Source organism: Chiloscyllium plagiosum, chromosome 38, assembly GCF_004010195.1.
Source record: "Chiloscyllium plagiosum isolate BGI_BamShark_2017 chromosome 38, ASM401019v2, whole genome shotgun sequence".
Lineage (NCBI taxonomy): Eukaryota > Metazoa > Chordata > Chondrichthyes > Orectolobiformes > Hemiscylliidae > Chiloscyllium > Chiloscyllium plagiosum.
In genome coordinates, this window is record NC_057747.1 from 22,380,475 (window position 1) to 22,404,736 (window position 24,262).

General features: G+C 44.4%; 1 protein-coding gene across 4 annotated transcripts in view; it reads left to right on the forward strand.

Moving 5' to 3' along the window:
• LOC122541903 (ras-GEF domain-containing family member 1A-like) overlaps positions 1–24,262 on the forward strand; it is a 213,266-nt gene that overhangs the window by 179,564 nt on the left and 9,440 nt on the right. For 3 of the 4 annotated variants that reach the window (XM_043679087.1, XM_043679088.1, XM_043679089.1), the window contains exons 3-8: positions 8,092–8,271; positions 10,247–10,366; positions 16,508–16,645; positions 20,924–21,145; positions 21,999–22,073; positions 23,795–23,890. In XM_043679087.1, the coding sequence (XP_043535022.1) occupies positions 8,092–8,271; positions 10,247–10,366; positions 16,508–16,645; positions 20,924–21,145; positions 21,999–22,073; positions 23,795–23,890 (831 nt within the window). Of the gene's footprint in view, positions 1–1,734; positions 2,018–8,091; positions 8,272–10,246; positions 10,367–16,507; positions 16,646–20,923; positions 21,146–21,998; positions 22,074–23,794; positions 23,891–24,262 lie in introns of those variants that run through there. The other variant, XM_043679090.1, reaches the window with a different exon arrangement.

Genomic DNA, 24,262 nt, shown 5'->3' on the forward strand with positions numbered 1-24,262 from the left:
AGAAGGGCTTATGCCCGAAACGTCGATTCTCCTGTTCCCTGGATGCTGCCTGACCTGCTGCGCTTTTCCAGCAACACATTTCCAGCTCTGATCTCCAGCATCTGCATACCTCACTTTCTCCTCAATGCTTTCATTAGAGACAACTGGTGGTGGTTTAACCTGAAGGCCACCACACCTCAGATCAGGGGAAGGGTTGAGAAGAGTCCTTCAAGGTAACTTCAGCAGGAATTGAGCTTCTGGCTGTTGGTCTCTCCCAGCATTGCAAACCAGCTAACTGAGCTAACCAACACTAACAAAAATAACACCAAACTGCAGATTTAAGAACAGCTTTTTCCCTACTGTTATCTTATGAATAGACCTTGTAGAGGCTTATAAAATCATGAGGGGCATGGATAGGTTAAATGGACAAGGTCTTTTGCCTCTATCATGAGGGGTATGGATAGGGTAAATAGACAATGTCTTTTCCCTGGGGTGGGGGAAACTAGAGGGCATAGGTTGAAGGTGATGGGAGAAAACTTTAAAAGGGACCTAAGGGGCAACTTTCTCACACAAAGAGTGGTATATGTATGGAATGAGCTGTCAGAGGAAGTGGTGGAGGCTGATCCAATTACAACATTTAAAAGCATCAACATGGGTATATGAATAGGAAGGATTTAGAGGAATATGGGCCAAATGCTGGCAAATGGGACTAGATTAGGTTAGGATAACTGGTCAGCATGGATGAGTTAGACCGAAAGGTTTGTTTCCATGCTGTACATCTTTATGACTCTATGACATGTCATATGTTAGAATTGGTCTTTCTCTGCACTTTCTGGTAGCTGTAACACAATATTATGCATTCTCAGGGGTTCTGAGGAAGGGTCACTAGACCTGAAACGTTAATTCTGATTGCTCTCCACAGATGGTGCCAGACCTGCTGAGCTTTTCCAGCAATTTCTGTTTTTTGTTGGACTTACAGCATCTGCAATTCTTTTGGTTTTCATCTTCTGTGTTCTGTTCTATTGCCCTGGTGTATTTATGTTTGGTATGATTTGTCTGGTTAGCATGTAAAACAATACTTTTCACTGTATCTTGGTACATGTGATGATAATAAATCAAACCAAACCAAATAAACAGATTAGAGGAAACAGGCCCTTCAAGTCCACACCGACCCTCCAAAGAGTAACCAACCCAGACTCATTTCCCTCTGACTAATGCACCTAACACTATGGGCAATTTAGCATGGCCAATCTACCTAAACTGCACATCTTTGGACTGTGGGAGGAATCCCACACAGACATAGGAAGAAAGTGCAAACTCCACACAGACAGTTGCCACAGCTAGAATCAAACCTAGGACCCTGGTGCTATGAGGCTGCAGTACTAACCACTAAGCCACTGTGCTACCATGTTATAACATCTGTCGAAACTCTTTGGTAAAGGGTTAGGTTTTGAAGTGAATTGTCAAATAGAGTTTTGGAGTGATTTGCAGCTCTCACGCCTTACTGAGCTGATCAGGTTTAGGGGAAATGATTCTGGGATCAGTCAGTCACAAGGCAAGTGTTACAAAAGTCGAAACTTCAGGATGGTAAATGAGAAAGTAGCAAACAACTTCTGTACGCTTTTTGAAATCATGGGGAGTTTTAAGACTGTCCCTAACGTGGGTGTTCAGCTGTTAGATTGGCCACTGCCGGGTAGTGGGGAGGTGCTATAACATATCAGCTTTCTCAATAGAGAGGAGTGCAGACTGAAACCTGTCGGGTCGGTTGCTTTGTAAGGGAAGCTGAGGGGGCAGGATCAGGAAAGGGGAAGGACTTGATGCTTGTTTACAAAGAGTCCCAGCTCAGCACACACACAGACAAGAGTTGGTGCATGAGAGAAGGAGGAGGGAAACTCCGCCGGGAATTTCTGGGTTCGTTTCTTTGGGGGAAGTTTGTTTCCTTCATCTACAGCCCCAAGAAAAACAACTGCACAGTGTCTACACTGAGTGACAGAGAAAGAGAGAGTGTGTATGTGAACGCATCGCTGTGACGATGAGGGTAAGGAGTTGAATTTATTTCACGTTTGTTCCCCCCCGTTTGGAGATTCTGTGTTGGGTTAGAGAGCCCAGTGTTTACACATTCCCCCCCCCCCCCCCCGTGTCTGTTTCCTTGTGTCAGTCCCAACCCCTGGCTGTGGACAGTTACAACTTACTGTCCCATCAACTTGCTCAGAAAATGTTAATACGCATCTACTGGAGCAGGTGGGACTTGAAGCCGGATCTCTTAGTCCAGAGGTAGGGACATTGCCACAATAGCCTTTCCCTGGTGGATAGGAGTAGCGATGGGGAGTGTGAAACAGGTGCATTAACTTGGTGCACAGTAAGTGGGGACCCTCGTTGTTCTTGTAGACAGAGAGTCACATCCACACACAGTGACAGAGGATTGTCCTAACTCTGTCTGAATCCTGGGGAAAGGTTAAGTGTGTGTTTGTTTGTGTGTGCGTGGGGGGGTTGGGGGTGAGTTGTGAACTAGGGATGTTTAAGATGAGTGTTCCTCCCCATCTATATTTTCTGTCTCCTGCATCTACCTCGGGGATCACCGCCAGGAACAAGAAGACTAAAGTGTTGTTAGACTACCTCGGAAACCAGGCCAACTGACTCCTAACTAGAAGGTGCAGACTTTGGGTCAGTAGGGAGGCACTTTTGCCTCTGAGCGAGATGATTGAAGGTTCAAGTCCCACTCCAGGAACCAGAGCGGGAAGGTTTGAGTTGGCACTCAGTGTAATAGTGAGGGAGTGTGGCACTGTCACAGGGTACAGTCTTTCTAATGCAGTCCCAGACCATGGCAAGTAGGGTGTATTCCGAGGGAGGGCTTTTGTGGAGCACTGACCCGACCCCCCATCCCCGAGCTACAAGGTATGGCTTTCAGGACCCCATCTGCCTCCAGAATTATATCACAACACATCCAAACACGTTGATTTAGTTTTTTGTAGAAAAATACATGACGTTGTCCAAGGTGGGTGTTGTTTCCATTCGACATTTACCCGTACGTAATCCTCATCCCCCGTCCTCCCCCTAAAAAGGGAAACATTCACTAGCGAGGTATCGCCATTACTCTTATGTGGGATCTTCCTGTGCTATTCCCCAGTGACTGCGCTACACTCGATGCAAATCGAGTTGGCCCTGGGAATTACAGTTCCATGATTGAATGCTGGATTTTTAGCGTGTTTATTCATGAGAGTCATGATTTGGAGATGCTGGTGTTGGACTGTGGTGGACAAAGTTAAAAATCACACTATGCCAGGTTATAGTTCAGAGTGCTGCTCCTTCATCAGGCGGTTGATGAAGCTAGTGCTTCCAATTAAACCTGTTGTTGTGTGATTTTTAACTTTATTCATGGTGAGCAGATACTGGCACGGCGCCCTGTGAGTTTGGTGTTAGTTCTTCTCAATGACCATGTAACAACCTCTCACTGTTGTAACTAGCCTTTGCTGTCTCTGTGTAGGAGATTAGTTGTCCCTAGTTTAGTATCTGCTGCGAGACTCTGTGTTTTAGCTGATTCGACTGTAGTGAAAAACCACTGTGCTATCATCTAAATAAAGAAATGTCACTTGTATAGTTCCTCTCGTGATCTCCGGACGTCCCAAACCAATTTACAGTCACTGTTGCAATGTTGTCATGCATGAAGTACAATTTGCATACAGCAAGAACCCACACAAAAAAAAGGCAACCTGACCATTTCATATCATTATTGCTTGCTGGATAAGTATTGACCAGGACAGCAGTGAGGGCTCTTAGTGCCATGAAATCTTTCTGATATATCTGAGGTGGGAGCACTCCCTCAGTATTCCTGAGTGCCAACACAAAGATTCCCGCTCTGGTTTTTGGAGTGGTACGTGAACCTTCAATCATCTCGGTCAGGGGCAAAAGTGCCTCCCTATTGACCCCAAAGCCATCCATACCCTCACTTTATGTTCTCCTGTCCCTCCAACCACCTGTACCTTATAGTTAGGACTCAGTTGGTTGGTTTCTGAAGTAGGGTTTAAAAATATGTTGCTGGAAAAGCGCAGCAGGTCAGGCAGCATCAAAGGAGAAGGAGAATCGACATTTCGGGCATAAGCCCTTCTTCAGGAGTAGTGTGACAACAACACAGTAGGGGAGTCCAAAACTAGAAGGTATAGGTTTAGGGTGAGAGGGGAAAGATTTGAAAGGGACCTAAGGGGCAACTTTTCACACAGAGGGTGGTGCGTGTATGGAATGAGCTGCCAGCGGAAGTGGTGGAGGCTGGTACAATTGCAACATTTAAAAGGCATCTGGATGGGTACGTGAATAGAAAGGGTTTAGAGGAATATGGGTCAAATGGGACGAGATTAATTTAGGATATCCAGTCTGCATGGATGAGTTGGAACGAAGGGTCTATTTCCATGATGTTTCTCTCTGTGACTTTATAACAGCATGGATCTGATTCCTGCACTAGCTGAAGTTACCTTGAAGGTCCTGCCTTGTCCTCTTTGTTTGAGGTGTGGTGACCCTCAGACTAAACTCACCGCCAATCATCTCTCCCTCTCTCTCTAATGAGAGAGCAGGGCTATATTGACTATTTGCAAGTACATTGCCAGATGTTGACATAGTTGAGGAGTTCCACTGCACAGATGCCACCTGCATGGCACACTACACCAGTCAGGAACAGGCTGCGTATGTACTGTGCACATGCATGTCATTTTTCGACAGAAGCCTTCTGACTTTGTCAAGATGAGGAGGTGAGATAGTTAGTGTATTTTTAACTTGCTGGTTTCACAAGATTGTTGATGAGCAGTGAGCAACACATTGAGCTGGAGTTTCTTCTGGTGCCTAATACTTGAAAAAATGTTGTTTATTTTATTTACAAGTTGCCCTTGTCCTTCACAACCGTCGTCATTCCTATGCAGTATGTCACATGCTGTATGTTCTGTGAGCTCCATCTTTAACTGGATGAGTGGCTTCTATTTTTTCTATCCTTGAGTTTACGTCCAGTTTAATGGGATTTTATTTAGAAAGAATTGCACAACACCTTGTACTGTGGGTGTTCTTAGATGGCCTTTGAGGAGGCAGTGGTATTGAATTGCTACAGTCTGTGTGCTGAAGGCTATTCCTACAGTTCTATTTGGGAGGGAGTTTTAAGATTTTTACCGAGCAATAACACCTGCTAGATTTCCAAATCAGGGTGGCTTGTGATTTGAAGGGAAACCTACAAGTGCTAGTGCTCCCATTAACGTGTCTGTATGGTAATGTTGTACAATGTAGTTTCCAAGAATCCCTCTTATATAATGAATTCACTCAGATCTTTCTGCCTACTACACATGGCCCTTCCAGTTTTACCCCTGGAGATCCAGTTATTACTCCAATCAGAACATTTCAGAGTTCAATAGCCAATTGCTCTGTACAAACCTGAATCAGTGTGTTAAGAAGGTGCAAGATTGATACCAAAGGATGCACCATCTTTCACAATCGTTCCACCTGCATTTTTGCTTTGCGAAGCCTTGCATGAGATGCTACTTCATTGGTAACACCAATCTCTCACAGAACTTTGAAATTGAAGGAGGACATGTAACCAGTTATGCGTGTGCTGGCTCTTTCTGTAAGAGCCAAGGAATTAGTTCCATTTCCCCTCGTCCCTGCCCACAACCCCTTGCAACCTGGTTTCCCTTGCCCAGTTCCAAAATCAGCAAGGTACTTAATGTTTATATCTTGGGTTTGGTTAGGTGCTAGGACCTTGACGCACTAAGGAAGTCTCTCCGTGAGCTCCCAGGTTCTGGCAGCCACAAGAGGGAGCCCCTCCATCAATGTAGCCATCATGCTGGGGTGGCTTCATAGTTCGGGGATTTACCCTCTGAGCAGAGGAGATTCAATAGAGGTATTTCAAATCAGGGTGTGCATCAATGGGACTGGTTAGGAGAGAGCATTACCATGGCAGACAAATCAATAACCCAGAGGACAGAGATCTGACAGGACTGACGGAAGGCAAACCTTTTTGACGCATAAAGTGATTGGGATCTGAGATACACAGAGGGAACTGATTACAGATTTCTTTTGAAAGAGAAAGGGATAAATACTTAAACAAAAAGTTTACAAAGACTGGGCAGAAGGATGAGGACGGGGACTAAGTGAATTGCCCTTTGACAGAGGGATGGGTTTATTTTTCCCTAAACCTTGCCCTCTCCAATCTTTGCAATCCATCACCACCCTCCCCATTACAAATTATGATTCTACAGGCGATAGCTGAACACCTAAGGTGCCAACCTTTTGACCTGTGCTGTCAGCCCAACCTAACCATTTGGACACGGAGAGGAAATTAGGCCAAGTTCACACATTTCATTGAACTCATGCTGAACCCATTTAATGGGCCGAATGGCATCTTCCCATCCTGTATGATTTTATGCTTTGTCTTGAGAGATGGCCTGTGCCTTTAAAACTTTCCAGCCCTTTGCTTTTTTTCCTCTATTTCAGCACTGGACCTGGGAGCAGGAAGTGCAGCTGATGAGTTCAGGTTCCTGCTTGTGTAGCTGCGCATTGCTTTCTTTAACCTGCCTCACATCTTGGTCTTGAGCACTGGCTTGTTTTTAGTAGTGGGCAAGTTTCCTGTCGTGCTGGGCAGGAGCACACAATGCAGAGGTTAATCCCGGCTATTGAACAGGGTCAGGGAGTGACATAATAAGCATTTGTGGGCATTGTGATATCCAAACAGAGTTGGTTCTCCAGAGCCAACTTCTAATGGCTATTTACGCATTGTGTACTTTTCAATTTTGAGAGTTCAGAACTTGCATTTACATGGTGCCTGTTGCAGTCTCAAGACATGCAAAATACTTTACAGTCAGCAAAGTACTTTTTCCAAATTTAAATTCAGGTATAATGCAGGAAATGATGGTGTCTGTGCACAGCAAAATCCTACAAACAGAAATATGCTAAAATGGTCAGATTTTCAAAGAAAGTGCTGGAAATCTGAAAACAGACAATTCAAGAAGTATTCAGGCGGTGTGTCAGACTCTGGCTAGCATTCCAGGTAGGCACCAAGGATTGTTGACACCTGGATTATTGTCACCTGAGATCAGAATCTATCTGTTCCCTGAATATATACCGATAGTGACATCTCTAGAATGTTCTGTTTCTGCCTTGGGTTCAGTATGGTTTGAACTCCCATATATATGAGGAGAAAGTGAGGTCTGCAGATGCTGGAGATCAGAGCTGAAAATGTGTTGGTGGAACAGTGCAGCAGGTCAGGCAGCATCCAAGGAACAGGGGAATCGACGTTTCGGGCATAATTCCTGAAGAAGGGCTTATGCCCGAAACGTCGATTCTCCTGTTCCCTGGATGCTGCCTGACCTGCTGCGCTGTTCCAGCAACACATTTTCAACTCCCATATATATCCCCATTTTCAATAAATATTGCCTTCTCCAATCTTTGCAATCCATCATACTTGATTACAATTCAGGATACTGATTAAAGATGATCAGCCATGATCATATTGAATGATGGTGCAGGCTCGAAGGGCAGAATGGCCTACTCCTGCTCCCATTGTCTATTGACTTCTCAGGCAGCTACCTGGAGAGTTCAGATGCCACCCTTTGTGCTGTTGACCCCACCTCACCCTATTGGACACAGAGAGGACTTTAGGCCAAGTCTGTGCATCTGTCGAAGTGCCCTGAATTGATTTTGTTCCTGTTCCTCACTTACTCCAAATATTCATAGAATGAAACAATTAAAATTCTTGAATGGCTCCCATTGCACCATAAGTGACGTAAGGTGGAGCTCCCTATAAAAGTTTGGTATGAATGTCAGTGAGGGAGGTGAAAGCAGTCTCCCCAGGGGAGCAGATGAAAGGTATGATGGATTATCTCTTCATGAGGGTTTGTTGCATGCCATCTAGTTGCTCCATTCCCTACATTGCAATAACGACTACACTTCAAGAAAAAATATCTGGCTGTGAGGCAGGTCGAGAGGTGCTGAGGATGTACAAGGTGTCATTTCAATGCAAATCTTCCCCCCCCCCCCACCCCCCCTTTTCTTCATGGAAGAAAAGGGAAGCTATCTGTTGCAGTGCAGAGTGAGAATGCTCCCAAGATGAATAATTTTTTTTTCTGTTCTCTTTCTTTCCAGGAAACTATGCCCCAGACATCAATTTTCCCAAGCATGCTTGGCACCAGTTGTAGTGGTCATGTCCAGCCAGATATGGAGGACAAGTGTGTGGATCCGGTGTACCAGGATGGCAGTTTAGTTTCAGGGTCCCTTGAGGTGCTCATTGAGCACTTGGTGCCCACTGTTGACTACTACCCCGATGTGAGTATTCTGCAATGCTTCATTCCCTCGCCCTTTAGTCCTTGAGATGCTCTTTCACTTTGACCAAGTGGTTTCCCTCCGTCTGGTAGAAACAGGAATCAGCCATTGAGCCTCTTGAGTCTTTCACTGCCAGCCATTGAGATAATGACCTAACCTCATACGTCCTTTTGATGGGTGAAAGGAAGGCAATGGCCTAGTGGTATTATTGCCCATAGTATTAATGCAGAGATTTAGGTCATGTCCTGGAGACCTGGGTTTGGATCTTGCCACAGCAGATGGTAGAATTTGAATTCAACAAGAACCTGGAATTTAGAGTATAATGATGACCATAAATCCATTGCTGATTTTTGGAAAAACCCATCTGATTTACCAATATTCTTTAGAAAAGGAAATTGCCATCCTTACCTGGTTTGGCTTACTTGTGACTCCAGACCCCAGTGATAAGGTTGACTTTTAAACTGTCCTCTGGAAAATTAGGGATGGGCACTAAATGCTGGCCTAGCCAGTGATGCTTTCATCCCATGAATGATTTTAAAAAAAATCAGTGGCTAACAATCCATCAGTTTCAATTCTCAAATAAACAATTGGATTTATCTTTCATTGTCATTTACAACAGAGAACTCTTACAGTGTCTTTTGCACAAATTAAATCCCATTTTCAATCCTAATGGGTCTGGTTCTAATTTTTAGACTCTCCTCCCTCGTCTTAGACTATCCAACCAGTTGAGATGGTTTCACCACATCTACCCTCTTTGCTCCTTTTTAATACCTTGAACACATTGATCAAATCATCCAAAGCTTTCGAAATTCAAGCGACTTCAAACCTGATTTGTTAATCTGCCTTTGTAACTTAGTCCTTAGAGTGCATGGGTGCAAAGGCACAAGACTAATAGAGGGACACTTATTGATTAGGAATTGATCTTTCTGCTGTTTAACCTGTGTTGGGATGGGAAGGAAGAAACTGAGGGCTTTGTTGCTAACTTTGCATATGACACAAAGAAGGGGAATTTTTGAGGAAGCAGGAGGCTGCAGAAGGATTTGGACAAGCTTGGAGAGTAGACAAAGAAATGGCAGATGGAGTGCAGTGTGAGGAAGTGTTAGGTTATGCATTTTAGTAGGAAGAGTAGAGGTGTAGACTATTTTCTAAATGGGGAAAGGCTTCAAAAGTCTGAAGTACAAAGGGACTTGGGTGTCCTAGTTCAGGATTCTCAAGATTAACATGCAGGTTCAGTTAGCAGTTGGGAAAGCAAATACAATGTTAGCATTCATTTCAAGCGGGCTAGAACGCAAGAACAGAGATGTACTGCTGAAGCTGTATAAGGCTCTGGTCAGAACACATTTGGAATAGTGTGAGCAACTTTGGGCTTTGTAACTAAGGAAGGATGTGTTGGTATTGGAGGAAGTCCAGAGGAGGTTGACAAGAATGATCCCAAGGATGAAGGGCTTGTCATACGAGGAGTGGTTGAGGACTCTGAGTCTGTACTCGATGGAGTTTAGAAGGATGAGGGGAACCTCATTGATACTTACAGAATACTGAGAGGCCTGGATAGAGTGGACATGGAGAAGCTATTTCCACTAGTAGGAGAGACTAGGACCTGAGGGCACAGCCTCAGAGTGAAGGGATGACTCTTTAGAACTGAGATGCGGAGGAATTTCTTCAGCCAGAGGGTGGCTAGTCTGTGGAGCTCATTACTGTAGAAGGCTGTGGAGGCCGAATCTTTGTGTATATAAGCAAAAGGTGAATAGGTTCTTGGTTAGTAAGGGAATTAAGAATTATGGTGAGAAGGTTGGACAGAGCTTTTGAGAAACACATCAGCCATTATTGAATGGTGGAGCAGAAGACTAGATGGGCCAAATGGCTTAATTCTGCTCCTATATCTTATGGCCTTATGGATTACAACTTCCTGTCTTGTAGTTTCAGGCCTCTTTGTTTGTTCTGATGAATCAAACTAACAGTTTCTCTCCCTCCCCCATAGCGGACGTATATCTTCACCTTTCTTCTGAGTTCACGTGTCTTCATCCACCCTCAAGAGCTCCTGGCAAAAGTCGGGCAGATCTGCACAAAGCAGCTGGAGACAGGGACTGAAGCAGACAAGGTACGCAGCGAGATGTGACAGCCATTGGCTTTGTTAATCATGTCTATTGCGGGAGGTGGAAATTCAACCATGGCTGCATGGAATGTATGCATCCATTTTCCTTTTCAGGGCATCAGGTGGAGTGGAAGGGAAGTGGGCAAAGTTCAGGAGTGTGGGTGCTCAGATGAATTTCTGAAAGTAACTGGTGGCCATCCTGAGTTGCAGTGCTCTCAGACATCTCATTTGGAGACTGTTGAATTGTCTGTTCAGACATCAGAAAGGCATAATAACTTTAAGACATGCAGGTACCATAATGACATGTGATGCTCTAGTATAAAACCTTCATTCATTCAGTCAGCAGTAGGTTGGTCAGATTGCTAGTTGGTCTGTTAGTCAGATAGTTAACTACGCATGTAACATAATAGTAATCTAAATAATTATATAACCAGACTAGATATGGAAATCTATCATATTGTTTTAGTTTACATAGTTGTTAATAAACTTCCTGATGTCTGACTCAGCATGAATGAGGCTGTCAGTGGGATATGCTAGCCCATGTAACATATACCATATAGACATTGACACCTGCAGAATTTCAACACTGTCTGCATATCTTGTACCTCTCCCAAGTTACCAAGAGACACCATTGCCTCCCACTCCTCAACTAAGGGCAAATCCTACTTTTCTGTGAACAATGCCTTGAAACACTTGGCCAGCTCCCAGCTGAAGCATTTGTAGGACTGTATGTTTGTTTATTTTCGTTTGCTTGAATTCCTATTTCACTTACTGAAGAATTAAACTCCAGCAAATGAAGGGAGAAAGACTCTTAGCAACAGAGCAGTGCCTGCAGCACGTGCTCACTGACAAGGGGGGTGGCTGTGAAAATGTAAAATGTGTTTTTGACACAAATTCAAAATGTATGTGCCTGCAGCCAATCGTGTGAAATCTGGCAGCTCTGACTAACTCGTTTGTTCAACACGAATGGTCTGTGAGACAGAAATGTGATTTTACACAATGTTGCTGCAAAATATGGCAAGATCTGCTGGGTAACAGAAGGGGAATTTAACAGTTCTCAGCTCAGATCCGTGCCTGCCTGCAGCAAATGGTTGTGACTCATCTGTTTTTTGTCTGCAGTATCTGGGAAGCATATAAAAGAGGAACTTTTATTTTCTGTAGTGTCCTTCACCATCTCAGGACATTGTAATGTGTTTTGCAGCCAGCATGGATGTTTTTGAAGTGTAGGTGGTGTAGGAAGCGTAGCTGTTAAATGCACACGAAGCAAACTTATACAAACAGTAATGGCCAGAAAATCTGTTTTAGGGATGTTAATAACTCTCCTGCTCTGCTTCAAAGCAACACCATCAAACAGCACCTGAGGGGGGCCCTCAATGTAATGTCCCACCTGAACAATATTTCCTCAGACAGTGCTTATTTCCTTAACTCATTCACAGGATGAGGGTATTTGTGGCGAGGCCAGCATTTATTGCCCATCCCTAATTGCCCCATGGGCAGGTAAGTGTCAACCACATTACTATGGTCTGGAGTCACATGTAGGCGGAGGTGGGTACTGCAGATGCTGGACATTAGAGTCAAGGTTGGAGTGGTGCTGGAAAATAAAAGCAGGTCCGGCAGTATCCGAGGAGCAGGAAAATTGACGTTTCTGGTGCTGGTAAAGCACAGCACATTGATGAAGGGCTTTTGCCCGAAACATCAATTTTCCTCACCTCGGATGCTGCCTGACCTGCTGTACTTTTCCAGCACCACTCTGGGGCAGCACGGTGGCTCAGTGGTCAGCACCACTGCCTCACAGCTCCAGGGACCCGGGTTTGATTCCTGCCTTGGGCAACTGTCTGTATGGAGTTTGCACATTCTCCCCATGGGTTTCCTCCCACAGTCCAAAGATGAGCAGATCAGATGAATTGGCCATGCTAAATTGCCCATAGTGTTAGGTGCATTAGTCAGAGGGATCTGGGTCTGTGTGGGTTAGTCTTCGGAGAGTCGGTGTGGACTTGTTGGGCTGAATGGCCTGTTTCCAGATTGTTGGGGATCTCTCAATAATCTGGAGTCACATGTAGGCCAGACCAGGTGAATGTGGCAATTTCCTTCTCTAAAGGACGTGAGTAAACCAGATTGTTTTTTTCTGCAATGGATACGTGGTCATCATTAGACTCTTAATTCCAGATTGTTATTATTTTTAAATTGAATTCAAATTCCATCATCTGCCACAGCGAGATTCGAACCCAGGTCCCTAGAACATGACTATGTCACCGGATTAACAGTCCAACAATAATATCACTAGGCCATCGCTTCCTGCCACACTGGAGCGTAAGCCAAGACTTTTGTGCTCAAGTCTTTGAACCCATAACCTTTTTGACTTGGAGGTCCAGATGCTACTCGCTGAGCTGTCACTGTTGAAAGCCCCCTCTCTCTCCACCCCCCAGCATCAATCAGACGTGCTTCTGCATGGAGGCCCATGTTCCAGAAACATCTCTGCTCCCTGGCAAAGGGTGAAGTCAGGTACCGGTACAAATGTAGAGCATGATTGGTAGTGTCAGCAAAGGGAGATCAGCCATTTCCAATGAGGATCCTTGGTCAAAGCCACATTCTGGTCAGTGACAGCGTCCATATGAGTGCCTTCTTTCCACAAGTGGTGCCACATGTATTGAGTCCAGCATTTTAAGGGTTTAGTTTCACAATTTCATCATTTTCTTCCTGTCTGTTGACACACAGCTTGGGATTGTAAATAAGACGAGAACTTTCCAAGAGCAGTGCATGCCTGCTCCTGTTCCCCATCTGGCCCTTTCCTATAGGTCATGGGTCGATGCAGTCACTGATGGTCCTTTGTCACGTTTGCTGGAAATGATTTGTCTGCTAGTTTGGCAATGACAACAATCCATCACACTGAAAAAAAAACAGAGACGACGACTTGCATTGTGATAGCACCTAGTTAAAAATGTTCCAGGGTGCTTCACAAAGATCAGGTAAACTTTGAAATCAAATCATTTAAGGAGCTATTATGATGGATGAGGTAGAGTCTAAAGAGCTTCTTAAAAATGGAGAGGGAGAGAGAGAGGTTTGGGGAGGAAATTTCAGAACTTGGGATTAAGTCCACTGAGGATGTGGCCACTGACGTGATACAGAACTAGAGCCACACAGCATAGTGGCAATTCTGAAACAACTCTGTGTGGAATTTGTACATTCTCCTTGTGTCTGTGTGTGTTTCCTCCGGGTGCTCCAGTTTCCTCCCACAGTATAAAGATCTGTAGGTTATGGGGATTAGCCACGGGAAATGCAAGGGTTATGGGGATAGGGTAGAGGGATGGGTCTGGATATTCTTTTGGAGGGTTGGTGTGACTCGATGGGCTGAATGGCCTGCTTCCACACTGCAGGAATTCTGTGATTTATGATTATAAATACAGAGAATGCTGCAGAAACTCTGGCAGGTCAGGCAGCATCTGTGGAGAGAGACAGACAGACTCAAAATGTTAACTCTCTGTTATAAGAAGGATATTATTAAGCTGGAGAGGGTTCAGAAAAGTTTTACCAGGGTGTTGCAGGGAATGGAGAGTTTAAGGTATAAAAATAGCCTGGAAAAGCTGGAATCTTATTGAGGTTTATAAAATCATGAGGGGCAAAGATAAGGTGAATGGCAAAGGTCTTTTCCCAGGGGTAAGAGAGTTCAAAACTAGGAGCATATTTTTAAGATGAGAGGAGAAAGATTGAAAAAGGACATGAAGGGCAACATTTTTACCCAGAGTGGTTTGTGCATGGAATGGAACTGCCAGAGAAAGTGCTGGATGCGGGTACAGTTACAACAGTTTAAAAGACATTTTGGATAAGGTTATGGACGGATATGGATTCTGGATTAGTGGTGCTGGAAGAGCACAGTAGTTCAGGCAGCATCCGAGGAGCAGTAAAATCGACGTTTTGGGCAAAAGCCCTTCATCAGGAATACCATATGGGCCAAGCACAGGCAGGTGGGACCAGTTTAGTTTGGGAACATGGTCGGTGTTGACTGGTTGTACTGAAGGGTCTGTTTTTGTGTTGTATGACTCAGTGACTCCAGCATTCTCTATGTTTGTTTCAGATTTCCCACAGTATTTTGCCTTGTATTCAACAGTGGCTCTGATTTGCCTCTGCTTTCAGCACTTGCATCTTTACCTTCACTCTTAGTCTAATTGCCCACCTTTCTTTCTGCCCTTGTCTTCAATCTGTGTGTCACTCAGAGTTTCCCTTGCCCTGGACTTCTCCCTTTCATCTGGTGGCTTTAGCTTCACTTGCTCACACCCGGTGGCAGGTGTGCAATTTCAAATTAAAGCATTGTTTTGGAAATATGGATAGGTAGGTACACGTTAGACAGAATGACGAGGCAGACTGTCCATGAGCACAGGTTACCCACTCTTGTCTCTGGATCTCCTGTACCTGAAGCCCTTTGATTTCAAAATGAAATTGTAACTCGCTTCTGATGTCTGAATGACTTTCTTGTACCAACCAACCAATGAGCTGAGCGGCCAGATTAAATATTTATCCTGTATCCTAACCCTCTCGTACTAACAGAAATCAAATTTTGTTTTGTTTTATTAACTATTGCTGATTTTTTTTTGTCCCAGTGAAAAGTTTTTTACGATCGTTGTTAAACATTCCAGGAGTTAAAAAGTTTTCTTGCTTGTTTCCCCTTCACCCGCCAGCCCCACCTGATGCTCTCGTGCTCTCTCACTCACCAGATGCCCAGTGCTTTCCTATCCATCCCTGTAGTACAAGGTCTAGACAGAGGTTGTGGGTGAACATCTGACAGCATTCCTTGTCTTGGCCAGATTCCACAGTTGTCTCCAGTGACGTCAAACAGTTGAGAACAGGCAGTACTCCGTCGCATGTTGCTTGTGGCTATGTTCCAAACATAGTTTCACATGCAACAGCCGCCCTTTCTAATCTTTGCCATGAGAACACTTTGTTTTAGGCAGCAAGCGATAGCATCTGTGGCTGCATGTATCTTTGTCACTGTTACGCTGCCCCGTGTCCCTGTTAGTGGTGCGGGGCTGAGGGAGCACTCCATGGCTCAATTACCAAGCGAGATGCTGAGTTGCTGCAATGCTTTTAAGCTGATTTGGTGTAAGCATGCACTCACAAAAGATGTGTATATGTCAATCTTTCTCACAAGGTGTGTAAGCAGAGAGAAACTCTCAACCTCAGGAAATCCAGTGAAATTTTCAGATTTGTTTTCGCTCTAGGAATTATTTTAGGGCTTGGATGTCTAGCACTCGCTGCAAATCTTCCTCAGACTTGTACTTGGGAAGGGCTCTGTTATTAAAAGTCCCATTTTTAGATGCTTCATCAGATTTTCACAATCTCCACAGGACCAACCTTGAACAGGTCTCTCAGCCACTGATGACACGATTCGGCTAGTTAGATCTTTTCAAATAATTAAAATCAAACATTATGTTCAAATACACCTTTCAAATGTCTTCAGATCCGCACAGTCTCATTGCTTGTCAATACTCCATGGCACTCCTTCATCTCTGTGATCTCTTCCAACTCTATAATGCCTAACCCCAAACTCTAGATCTTACTGACTCTGACCTACTGTGCAGCCCATTGTTCCTTGTATTCCATGCTTTGCATACTTGTCTTCAGTCTCCTTGACCTGACATTCTCCAGAGTTCCCTTCCTAAATCTCCTGTCTCTGTCTCGCTCTCTCCTCCTTTAAGACCCATCTCTTTGGCATGGTTATTTCCCTGAATCTCCTATGGCTCAGCATCCATTACAATGAAGCGTTTCAGGGTGGCACAGTGGTTAGCACTGCTGCCTTACAGTGCCAGAGACCCGGGTTCAATTCCCGCCTCAGGCAACTGTCTGTGTGGAATTTGCACATTCTCCCCATATCTGCGTGGGTTTCCTCCGGGTGCTCCGGTTTCCTCCCACAGTCCAAAAATGTACAGGTTAGGTGAACTGGCCATGCTAAATTGCCCGTAGTGTTAGGTGAAGGGGTAAATGTAGGGGAATTGGTCTGGGTAGGATGCTCTTTGGAGTGTCGGTGTGGATTTGTTGGGCCAAAGGGCCTGTTTCCACACTGAGTAATCTAATTCATTTTATTAAGTCAAGAGCATTATGTAAATGCAGATTGTTGTTGCCACTTCACTAACCTCTTGGCTCATTTTCCCATAGGCTAAAGTGAAGGAATTTGTCCCAAAAATCATCCAGCTGTTGACTGAGTGGACAGAAACATTTCCACATGATTTTCAGGATGAGAAATCTATGAAGGAACTCAAGGACATTACTCATCAGATAGCACAGTGCGATGAGGTGAGGGGGTCAGCGGGGGATGGGAAGGATTTTTAAAAAAAACTGATAGTTTTTTTCCCCTTGTGTGCACGTTGTTTAATCAGAATGTCCAAAGAATTGAATGTTTTCCTATCGCAGGACGTTTTGCAATATTTAGATAAAGAGAAACGGTTTCCATTGACGTTTTCACGTCAACATGTTGAGAGTCAGTCCCTTTCCCTCCCAGTGTAATTTCAAATTTACTGTTCTGTGGAGATTCTGAGAAGCCGGGGGACCGTCTCCTCAGAGTAAAGAAATTAAGGGGGTTTTATTATTCAAAAAGGTGGAGCCTTGGTAGCAAGTTTTAAAACTGTTTGCATTGGAAGAAAAACGATTACACGGTGGAGACAGATTTTTAACAATTGGGCAAAAGAACTGGAATGGGATGATGAGGCTTTTATTTATTTTAATCAGTGAGTTCTTATGATCTGGAATACGTTTCCTTAAAGTACAGATTAAGTCTTAACTTTCTAAAAGTATAAATTTCTCGGACACTCTTACCCCCTTTAAGAAGCTTCTTAAAACATATCATTTAGCCAAACTTCGTCATCTGTCCTAATGTAGCAATTACACACTTAATGTTCTAGTTATGTTTCTGAATGGAATAATGTTAAGTGAATTCTTTTTCTTATTAAGAGTAACATAAAAGCTAAGTTTTGTAGGATTCTCCCCATTTTAAAGAAAAGATTATAAACTGAAAGTTTAAGTACTGTACCCTGCTAAAGTACTGTAACAGTAAACAAAATAGCTTTTTGCTGCCTCTGTCCCTGCTAGCCAATCCTCCTGGTTGCTGCTTTCCTCTCCCAAAACCTTGCTGTGAACGCACAAGGCAGGAAACATTTGTGGAGTGAAAGCAGATTTGAGTGGCAGGGTTTCAGAGGTTTCGGGGTGGGGGGAGGGTCTCAGGATTGGTGAGCAGGAGGGTGAGGCACACAGCAAGAAAGCCTATTACAGATTGGCGCTGCTCAGGTCACGTGACCCTTCCTCACAAAACCTCCAACATTAAACAGGAAAACCTGCTGCTTTAACTGACCCACCTTAAACTGAGACAACCTAAAGTGGACTTGCTCGACCACCTCATGAGGAAAGGTGTTATGTGATAATACCTCAGTGAAGTGCCTTAGGAAGGTTAAAGGTGCTATATAAATTTAAGATGTTGAAACCAGACAGAACATTTGCAAGGGAGTTCAATATGCACGTTTAAAAGACAATATTAAGGGATAGTGTCTTGATTGGAATGAGGTGGATCTTATTGAATACACAATCCCTGATTGGGGTTGTGAACCTGGGTCAATCAGGGAGCCCTGGTTGACTGATATAAACAGGGGATTCAGAGTCTCCACATTTCGCAGACTGACTCCAGTATACTGGGCACATATAAATAAAGGGTAACTTGATCATGGGATACTAGCTTCCATGTAGGAATAGGCAGGAATAGAGCCAACAGTTTGGATGTGGCGTTACTCTCTGTGCAATCACCCTGCGCTGAAATTTCCGTGACTCTATCGATTGAGAAACAGGATGACGGACCTTCCCAGGGGTCACTGAGTACCTTTGTAATATTTTGAGGATAATAGAGTGTTTAGGGCCTCTCTTAGTGAAAATCAAACCGCTGAGATCAGAACATACCCAGAAGACCCTCTCATGCAGAACTAATGGAGTCTGTTCGCAGTGCGAAAAGAGAGACCCCACACCCACAAATTCTCATGGCTCTCTGATGCTGGGAGTATTGAAGCTATGGTCCAACACGAAGGGTAGAGTTGGAGATAGCAAGGACTGCAGGTGCTGCAAGTCAGAGGGGCCGGAAAGGCACAGCAGGTCAGGAACATCGGAGGAGCAGAAAAGTTGATGTTTCGAGTAGGGACCCTTCATCACGCCCTGACCTGCTGTGCCTTCCCACATTTAATCAACAAAGGATGGGGTGTTCAGCCTTTCTGGGGAGGGGGGTTGTGGATGAACTGAGCCTTCCATCTCTTCCTCATCTCCACACAACATCTCTCATCATCCCACCCACCACCTCCTCCTCCTCCACCCTGTACGGATCAGAATGTAACCTGTGGCGAAGGAAGAGGCGCAGATCTCCATGGTAACAGGATGAAAGAGATTCCTCAGGGCATGTAACAAAACCCCGAGAGTGTAACTGTGTTTGGGTTGAATCCAGCGAGGAGTTAATTCTCTGTCGACTGTTCAAAGTTGTTTGGGAAATATTCATCCCAGTTTAGGCAAAGAGAAACAGAGGACCGACAGCTATGAATGGAATGTTAAGGAAAGTGAGGCCAAGACATTCTATATTCTTGTATTGAGAGCTGCCCCCTCCCCACCAACTCTTCACAAATAATCCTTCTCTTTCAATCCCACAATAGCCAAGGCGCAATCAAAGGAATTGCGTGCGGCTCAACCTGTCAAGAAAAGTGCTGCTTGAAAGGAGGTCCCAAAGGCTGCGGTGAAGTAAATCAGACCCACCACATGTTGTAATTTCAAGGCCACAGTATTTCCTCAGAGGTCAGGCCCTCCAATCAGTCCCTCATTCAAAGAAGCTTTCTTTCAGAATGTAGAGATTGACAGCACACAAGGTGCTATCGCCTGTGCTGGCTGTTTGGAAGAGCTCTCCAATCAGTCCCCTTCTCTAATCGATAGTCCTGCATTTCCTAAGATATTTTCTATCAAAAAGATACCACTGAATCTGTTTACGCCACCACCTTCAGGCCATATGTTGCAAATCACAACTGCTTTGCCTGAAAGTTGCATGGAGTTTTCTCCAAGTAGGGGTCAGTGAACGTCCTGAAGAAATGGCCTTCAACACAGTTTCTGCAGAGCTTCGGGTTAAATTCTTGTAGACGATTGGGAGAAACTCCATGCAACTTTCGTCACATTGTCACTGATTAGCGAGCTGGTCTTTCACAACCTCAAACCGCCTTTAGTTCAGGGGGTGTTCAGTTCTAATGCAGAAGCCTGAATAAATCTTTGGTGCTTTCTTGTTTCTATGAGTATGTCAGCCTTATTGGGACTGCAGCACCAAATATACAAATTAGGAACAAACGTAGTTCGTTCGGCCCCTTAAGCCTTTTGATAGCATCAAAGCTAATTTGATTTTGTGGCTTCTACTTTCCTGTTTTATTTTCAAAATCTTTCACTCTCGCTGCCATAATAAGATAGTCAATGATTCTGCCTCCACTCTTTCTGTTCCACAGACTAATAATCCTTTAGTATAGGGGGAAAGAAAATCTCCTCCTCTCCATCTTAATAGCAGACCAGTTATTTTTAAAGAGTGTCCCCCAATTTTAGTTTGTCCCATGGGGAGTGCAGCAGGAACTCAGAATGGCTTCTAACCAAGACCAATGCTGGCATAGCCCATTTTCAGAATATCTTTGCCATTACACACTATCTCAAGGTTAACAGCTACTCTGCTCACTAGGTAGCCAAATGAGAAAGACGTTCATATGGTTTTCAGTTGTAATCTGGAGCAGGACTCCTTTATAAAATGATAGAATGGGACTTCAGCAAGACTGAAATTCTGGAACAATTTCATACAATTTCATACAACCCAACCTCGCTAATCTTGATTGGGCCTTTATGCTTGAAGCAAACTTAATTTGGGATATATAACTGAATATTTTTAAATTTATTTATTGGGCATTACTGGCTAGGCTGCATTTATTGCCCATTCCTAATTGCCCAGAGGGCAGTTCACAGCTGTCAACCAAATTGCTGTGGGTCTGGAGGCACATGTAGCCCAGACCATGTATGGATGGTACATTTCCTTCCCTAAAGAGCATGAGTGAACCAGATGGGTGTTTACAACCATCGACAGCAGTTATGTGTTCGCTGTTTAGCCAGCTTTTTCTTTATTTCAGATTTTTATCGTATTCAAATTTCACCATCTGCTGTGTCCATAGAGCATTAACATGGAGTTCTTGATCACTAGTCTAGTGACATTACCATATACCACCACCTTCCCTTGTTTCACTGATATACCGCAAACTGTACATTTTGTTAAAGACCTTCGTTTTTGTTACACACCAGTGCAAACTTTCTCATTTATCCCATGTATCCCGTGGTTTGGAGACATAAAGCTAGCTTGTATTGTGTATCCACCTCAACCATGATAGTTACAACTGATTTGGGTTTTATACTTGAATATCCAGGAATGCTTACTGATGCGTCATGGCTCCCCAGTGTAAGTCACATGCCTGCCTTCTATCCTGCTGTCTCCACCTGTTCTCCGTATGACAGTGTTTCCTCTCTGCTCATTTCCCATAGGAAAACTCCAGTGTGAAGAAAAGCATTAGTCAGATGACCCAGAGTCTGATCCGCAACCTCTCGAGCCACAGCCAGTACCAGGAGGCACGGGAGATCATCAAACCATCGGTCACAGACAAGCAAACTATCCTTAAACCCAAGACTCAGTCCAGTCAGAAGGATATACTGAGCGTCTGCAATGACCCCTGTGTCTTGGCCCAGCAGCTCACCCATATCGAGATGGTAGGTGAATGCTTTCGAGACTGAACAAAGCTTCAAGATATGAAATGGTGCGGACTCAGGAAAAGAAGTATTTAAAAAGAGTTCCTGAGTTACCTGTGATGCATTGACACGTACAGATAGCTTGTTTGTCATAAAACTGCCCTTTCACGTGCAATCCTGGGGTCTGTCCATTATTACTGCCACTACAGTTGAGTTAAGAGGGCTGATTTTTCAGAGAGTGCTGTACTGGCACACAGTCTGTCTTGAGGAACTAGCGAATAGGGAGCTTCATGGCAAGGTGAGCGATAGGTCAGGGGCTCATTAAAAATACAGAAGCAGATTGTTCAACCTATAGAGACTGTGCTGGCCTTTTTGTTTAGACATCATAGAAAGCCGCCCTTCCTAATGCACCCCACACCTTGTGTTACCTTTTTTTAACAAAACTGTATGTCTTCATCCTCTTTTCAAATGAATTTTATGGATCCTTTCAACAAACCAGTCTGCAGCAGAGGGTTCCACGTGATAACACAGCCGCTGTGTGTAAAGAGATTTTTTTTTTCTAATCTCTTTAATTCCTTTTGAAATCGGTGCCCTCCCATTACCATCTCAATGAGCAGTGACAGCAACCTTTCATTATTTAGCTTCATAATCTAGAAGGTGCAGGGATGACTGAATGACCTTTTATCTGTATTCAAATGTCTTTACATCACTAACTTTTACCGCAACATATCAGAGGGTGGGAATACTCTTATTCTTAATTCCGTCTGTGATTTGTACCCCAAATTTCACTATGACCACTGCATTTCTAAATGCTGATTGGTTGGGTGTCATTTATGTAACTGTGTCTACATTGATGTCTCGTCATTTCCTGCAGGAAAGATTAACACACATCACTCCAGAGGAGCTGGTGCACATATTTAACCACATGGATTCAATGGACAATCACAAGGTAAGGATGTGAAGTTGTACAATGATCTGCCTTCAGGACTTCTCCAGACAGCCTCGCTTATCCAGAGTTTAGCCTTTGTACTTCAATGATTTTCTGTCATTAGTAAATCATAGTAGGCTGCTTGTTCCACAAAGAGTGGCTGTTTGTGTTTGTACATTTATTGTATAACATTGCTACATGTTTCAAACTCAGTTAGTTGTAATGTTGGGAAGACAGAATGTACTATGAGGAGCAGAGGTATGACCATTCAGTCCCTCCTAGACTGCTGTCTGCCATCCAGTGAAATCAAGGCTCACCTGTTTGTGTTTTGAATTCCACATTCACATGTCCCCTTTCATTCCTCTGCGTAACAAGAATTCATCCACCTCTGTCTTAAAATATACTCTCTGATCCCAACTTCATTGCCATCTGAGGCAGAGTGTTTCAAAGTTGCGCAATCCTCTGAGCGAAAAGCACATCTCCTCATCCCTGTCCTGAAAGGGCTACCCAAGACTTTTAAAATAATAGCCCCAAATGTCCAAAAGCATGCTGGTTAGGTGGATTGGTCATGTTAAATTGCCTTACAGTGTCCGGGATGTGCAGGTTAGTTGGAAATGTAGGGTTATGGGGAGTGGATCTGGGTGGGATGCTTTTCAGAGGGTCAGTGCAGACTCAATGGGCTGAATGACCTTCTTCCATATGGTGGGGTTCTATAATTCTATAGTTTCTGGACTCACCTATGTGAGGAGGTGTCCTTTCAATAAGACCGGTCAGGATCTTATACAGAATTGAGTCACGCCTTGTTCTTCAAACTGAAGACCATAACAAACAGGATTAGGCCATTCAGCCCCTCAAGCCTGCCCTGCCATTTATTCGGATCATGGCTGATCTAACGTTTCTCACATCCCCTTTCCTACCCTTTTCCCCATTACCCTCGATTTCCCGACTGACCTATCCAGTGGGAACAAACCCTGCCTGTCCTACCTTTCCTCCTAAGCCAACCCATTCATTCCAGGTCCCAGCCTGTTAAATGAGTTAATGCGCTTCTAGCTGTAGATAAGAAAATATTTCAGTAGAGCAAGTTACTCTTTGTAATAAATCATGAGGTGCGCTGCCAAAGCATCCGATTACACAGCTGGAAGTCACTTTGTCCGCTGTTTTAGCGTGATGTTGGTCATGCCTTTCACTTAGCCACCTCCCTCAAGTTCCAACACTGATATCTTACAGCTGGTGGGCCACTCTTTAAAATGGTTCAAAAATTTTCATGTCTCCTCACCCCCACCCCCCAGTCTCCTCTACCTCCTCCTCTTTCTCACCCCACCCTCCCCAAGTCCTCCCACCTTCCCATACCCNCTTCCTCCTCCCCAAATCCATTCTCCTCCTGTTGCTCCTTCCATCACACTCCTGCCGTCACACCCCCGTCCCACCAGCCTGAAACCCGTGGGTGGGCTGGTTTTGACGGGCTTGATACTGGGCCTTTGTTGTGGCTCCGAGTCGGGAATGTAATCATCCTGGAGCCGCCGGTGCACTCAGCACGCAGCTGGAAGGAGACACAGAGAAATCTTAAACCACAAGCTGCCCGCAAGCATCAGCATCCTCCAAAGTCGTTTTTTTTTCTTGTTTGTTTTTGGGGAGGGAGGGGTAGCGGTGTCAGAGAATCATTTATCAAGGTCTTCGCGTTTCAGCTGCCGGTCAAAGTCTTGACACTTATGTTTTTGTTTTAAATTCTGTTTCTTTTCAAGAGCTGTCGCAGTGACATCAAGAAGACGTGCAATTTGGAAGCGTGTGACAACTGGTTTAATCGGCTCAGCTCTCTAGTCGCCACTGAGATATGCAGAGTGAGTTCACAGGAATGACTGCATTGCTTGTGGCAAGCAATTGTATGTGTGTGTGTGTGTGTGTGTGAGAATGAGTGAGTGATATTAGTGGTAGAGATTGATTAGATTCCCCACGGTGTGGAAACAGGTCCTCCGGCCCAACCAAACCACACCGACCCTCCGAAGAGTAACCCATCCAGACCCATTTCCCTCTGACTAATGCACCTAACACTATGGGCAATTTAGCATGGCCAATTCATCTTTGGACTGTGGGAGGAAACCGGAGCACCTGGAGAAAACCCACGCAGACACAGGGAGAATGTGCAAATTCCACACAGACAGTCGCCCGAGGTTGGTATTGAACCTGGGACCCTGGTACTGTGAGGTCACCGT